Here is a 5,088-nt window from a genome sequence, read left to right as displayed (position 1 = left end):
CATATATATATATATATATATATATACTACCAGTCAAAGGTCTGGAATACATTTTTGAAAGAAAAATAAAAAAAATAAATATATATATATATATATACACACACACACACACACACACACACATACACATACACAAATACACATATAAATATATATTTAGTATGACAGCATCCGTGTAATCAGAGAAGCTCAGAGACACACCTGATGTGTGAGGGAAGCGTAGAGCAGGTAACCGGCCTGTGTGTGCACGATGCCCTTGGGTTTACCTGTACTACCTGAGGTATACAGCATGAACAGCATCTCCTCGCTGTCCATGGGCTCTGGAGCACACACTGAAGACTGTCCCGCCATCACCTGGCAGAGACAGAAAAAGTACATTGCATTTTTTTATATATATATTATAAGCACCATCTGTTTGTTTTTTTTACTGTTTTATTGTGTGTATTGCTGTATAATTGGCAAATACTATATGTAAAACAATCATACTAATAAAGTACTTTGGAATTGAAAAACTGCTAAATGTAGTTGCATGACATTAATCATCACATATTGCATATAGAATGTTTTATTCTATTTATGCTGTTTTTACGCTCATTCAGTTAAAATGCAAAATCATATGTTAATCCTGTAAAGATAAGCTTGGTAAGGGGAGGATGAGGTGTGAAGTTTTTTATCATCACGGTGTGCTGGTGTCAATGTGACAAGAGGATCTATTTGATATGGATGTTGCACAACTTACACAACTTTCCACACCTTCAAACGCAGCTGTGACTGTAGAGCTTCAGGAATTGTCTCTGGTGTTCTTCAGAACTGAATTAATAATCACTCAAGTGCAATACAGATTCACCAATCGCCTGGATATCTAATATGAGTTTCGGTCCAGCAGTCACAGTCAATTTTCATGCTTTCGTGCAGATATAAAAGAGTTAACATTCAGTCACGCCCTTCGTTGTTATTGTCTTGTATTGTATGTGTTGTGTAATTTAATAATAATGTTTGTTTAGTCTAAATGGATTTTCCACTTGTTTTGCCACTGTTAATGTCAGAGACTAATGCCTTTTCTGCAAATAATGAGATTAAACAAGATACTTACCCTGCAAACAAAACAATAATCTTAAAACATAACTCTAAAGCCCATTTTAACATCATATGGAGAGTTTACCGAGGCCCAGACCAGCTTTTCTGCACAGTAACTGTACGTTTTTTTCTCTTCTTTTTATCACATGTAATCTAGTATTTCCTTGATCTGTCCCTACAAATAGAAGACTGTCAAACTGGCCGACATGTAACCACTATGACCAATTCTAGACAAGGAAAATTCCTGCCCTTGTACAGAGTGGGTGAACATCACTATAGAGACACAGGCACTTCTGGCAAGACAAAACAAGACAGGCTGTACTCATAAATTAAGTAGAAATAGAACTATACTCCTAGTTCTGTGCCCTAATTAGGTACAATTTAGGGACACATTCCTTCTCCACTTCACAAAGCTTTGCAAAAACCCTGTTTCTGGTAGATGAAACTCTACAAAGTGCAAGCCTAGCAGAATGTGTCTTGCTGCGCAGATATAAAACACTTGGAAACATTTATGTATTTGATGCTTAGGCAAATGTAAACCCTTTTAATATCCTACTTATTCTAAAGCATTTCTCCTTTGTTGCAGACCATCCCTATTGTTGAGTCCTGACAGAGGTATATAAAAACCAAATTAAAAAAAATTGGCTTTCTAATCTGTACACTGCAGGAGGTCACTGCTATATGATTTACCTCATCTAATGAAATGTCTAGTTTGCCCATCGGCACGCTATTGTTAATTCTCTTGGCCACAAACACATGCCGGATAGACGGACAGCTCTTCACTGCTTTATCCACCGTGGACTTCAGATCGAAGATACGGCCGCCCCTCACACCTTGGTTGCATGTGATGACAAACTTGCACTGGGCTGTGTATGGAAGAGAAAGAAAAAAATTAAACACACACTATCCAGTCAATGTACAATAACTGATACAGCCAATGAGCTAACGTACTTGGAGCTAAATTTAGATATGATGGCTCTGCATGTGTAAATACGCTTCATTTTAGGTCATTTTTAAGAACGCATTTGATAAGTTCACTATATTTTTAAGAAACCTGTTTCAACCGAACCACTTTGTCTTTGGATGTTATTTGTTCATAATAAGATCAGAAAGAAACATCTGCTCAGTGTCTGCTGTATTAAATAAGATAATGAATGGCCTCTCTAAGAACAAACACCCTCTGAAACTTATCTCTGTCCAGACCATCACGTACACACACACGTATCCCAAAATACACAGGGTTTTTGTTTAGCTAACTAGCTTTCCCTCATTTAGTGTGACTCTTCAGTCGAGCTCAGCATTCCAGGAAAGTATACAGGAACTTTAGTAGAATTTAATAACCAGTAGAGGACTTTAATCTTTGTAGTTATTTTAAAAGTCAGCAAAAAACGAAATTGCCCATGTTAATGTTTTAATACAATTGCAATGTGCTTGGCACTGATAAATTGTGTACAATAAACACAATTTATCAGTGCGCATAAAAAGTCTTCACAAACTTTCACCAAAATATAATAACTTGCTCTGCCACTGAAGTGACTTGACTGATGTCACCAAGCCCATTTTTATTTCTATTATATTTCTATAGAAATCTACACTACTGTTCCAACAGTTTGGGGTTTTTCTAATGTTTTTGAAAGAAGTCTCTTATGCTCACCAAGGTTACATTTATTTTATACCTGCAGAAATGCAGAAAAAGTTTTATTACATTTTAAAAGAACTGTTATATTTGAATATGGTTTAAAATATTATTTATTTATGTTGATTGTGAAGCTGAATTTTCATGAGCCATTACTCCAGTCTTCAGTGTCACATGATCCTTCAGAAAACTGCTCTGCCACTGAAGTGACTTGACTGATGTCACCAAGCCCATTTTTATTTCTATTATATTTCTATAGAAATCTACACTACTGTTCCAACAGTTTGGGGTTTTTCTAATGTTTTTGAAAGAAGTCTCTTATGCTCACCAAGGTTACATTTATTTTATACCTGCAGAAATGCAGAAAAAGTTTTATTACATTTTAAAAGAACTGTTATATTTGAATATGGTTTAAAATATTATTTATTTATGTTGATTGTGAAGCTGAATTTTCATGAGCCATTACTCCAGTGTCACATGATCCTTCAGAAAAAAAGAAAGAAAAAAAAACATACTGACCCCAGACTTTTGAACAGTAAATTAAAACGGTTTCTATAGAAACCTATATATTTCTATACACTTCCACTTTTAACTAACCATTTAACATTTGCCAAATCTTTGTCATTAAATATCGTCCTAAAACATGTTGTGAATGCCATTTCATGCTTCCTTTAAAAAGACCAGAAATTAAAGCAACTGATCCTTCGCTAAACCCCGCCCTAAACCATTACTGACCAATCCTGCCTAAGCAACTGTTGCCATGCATCATTTTCTCAGACAAGCTTTTGCACATCTTGAACGTCTGTTTGTTCACACAGTTTCAAACACAACTTTACAAAAATGATCAAAAAAATAAAAGAGCATGTTTTTCTAGATCACTTTTAATAGTGGGTACCCTGAGAGGATATAATACGCAGTATAACTGACCTAAGCTTGAATTATTGTGTAAATTTTGCTCATTTAAAATCCTCATGGTCAGATAGCCATTTTGTTCAGTTTATCTCAGAAAAGATCTCCACATTCCTTGAAATCAATTCTACAGAAGGGATTTCTGCATCTTTACTTTGGGAAACGCTCAAAGTAATTTCTCGTTCTGCTTATATTAAGAAGTTGTGTAATAAAATGCTTTTTGAACTTTCTGAACAAATTGGTAAACTAGACCAGATTTACGTGCAACACCCAACTCCATTATTATATAATGAAAGTTTTTTTTCCCAATTTGAATATAACCTTCTTTCCACCACCCATGTTAAGCAGCTTCTTCTTAAATCATGACACCATTTTTATGAGTTCAGTGATAAACCAGGTAAAGCACTGGCACTACAACTTAAGACTTAAAACTGCAAAAAAAATGTATCACCCAAATCCAAACCCAAGAAGGCAATATTGTATTAGACTCCCAAGAAATTAATAATGAATTTAAATATTTTTTACTCCTCGTTGTATCAGTCAGATTTCCTTAAAGATCCTAATGTTACCAGTAGTTTTTTTTATATATATATATATAAATCTCAACATTCCTCAAATTAATAGTGAATCAAAAGCCAAATTGGATGAACCTATTAGTTTAGCTGAAATTTTGCAATCTATTGCACAAATGCAGAGTGGAGCCCAGATGGCTTTCCCACAGAGTTTTTTAAAAAGTTTTCCCCACTGCTTCTCTCTGTCTTTGAAGAATCTCTAAATAATGGTGGTCTCCCTCCTTCTTTGCGCCAAGCATCAATCTCTTTTAGGTTAGAAACTGTTATTTATTCATCATTCATCCAGAACAAAATGGCTTGATAAACGATACAGGGATTTTTAATCTCAGAAGGTTTATAAACATAATTTACACTTCAGTCTGACTCATTTGTGCCTGAGGCCTTAGTCTCTCTCGATGCAGAGAAGGCATTCAATCGTGTTGAGTGGGACTATTTATTCTACACCTTTAAAAAAATTGGGTTTGGTGATAAATTTGTGTCCTGGGTAAAACTTAATTTCTCTCTATGAAGATGACGTGCTGTTATGTCTTTCCTATGTCTTGAATGTTCTAAGACAGTTCAGTGGTGTCTCAGGTTATAAATTTAACTTGCATAATTAAAGGGGTCATATGATGCGGAGTGTTTTTGGAGTGTTTCAAGCTCTTGGTGCATAAAGAAGATCTGTAAAGTTGCAAAGACTAAAGTCTCAAATCCAAAGAGATATTCTTTATAAAAGTTAAGTCAACCACACCTACCTAAAATGGCGTTCTAACACGCCCCCACATGTCTACATCACGATGTGGGAAGATTTGCATAACGCCGCCCAAATGTTCACACAAAGAAAGAAGGCGTAACTTTTATTCATGAAGGCGCTGTGTTTCGTTGTGAAAGCGAAACTACTTTGGTTGGCCTTCC

The 5,088-nt window shown here is 35.3% G+C and overlaps 1 protein-coding gene across 1 annotated transcript in view; it reads right to left on the bottom strand.

Annotated features, from left to right (window-relative positions):
• LOC107716017 (acetyl-coenzyme A synthetase 2-like, mitochondrial) overlaps positions 1-5,088 on the bottom strand; it is an 18,267-nt gene that overhangs the window by 7,033 nt on the left and 6,146 nt on the right. The window contains exons 4-5 of the mRNA XM_016522326.1: positions 1,768-1,943; positions 202-354 (exon numbers count right to left, since the gene is read on the bottom strand). Coding sequence (XP_016377812.1) covers positions 202-354; positions 1,768-1,943 — 329 coding nt within the window. The remainder of the gene's footprint in view (positions 1-201; positions 355-1,767; positions 1,944-5,088) is intronic.

This window comes from Sinocyclocheilus rhinocerous, unplaced genomic scaffold, assembly GCF_001515625.1.
Source record: "Sinocyclocheilus rhinocerous isolate Xijiao unplaced genomic scaffold, SAMN03320098_v1.1 scaffold749, whole genome shotgun sequence".
In the NCBI taxonomy this organism is placed as follows: Eukaryota; Metazoa; Chordata; class Actinopteri; order Cypriniformes; family Cyprinidae; genus Sinocyclocheilus; species Sinocyclocheilus rhinocerous.
The sequence above is the reverse complement of the archived record's forward strand: the minus strand, read 5'-3'. Positions and strand labels throughout refer to the sequence as shown.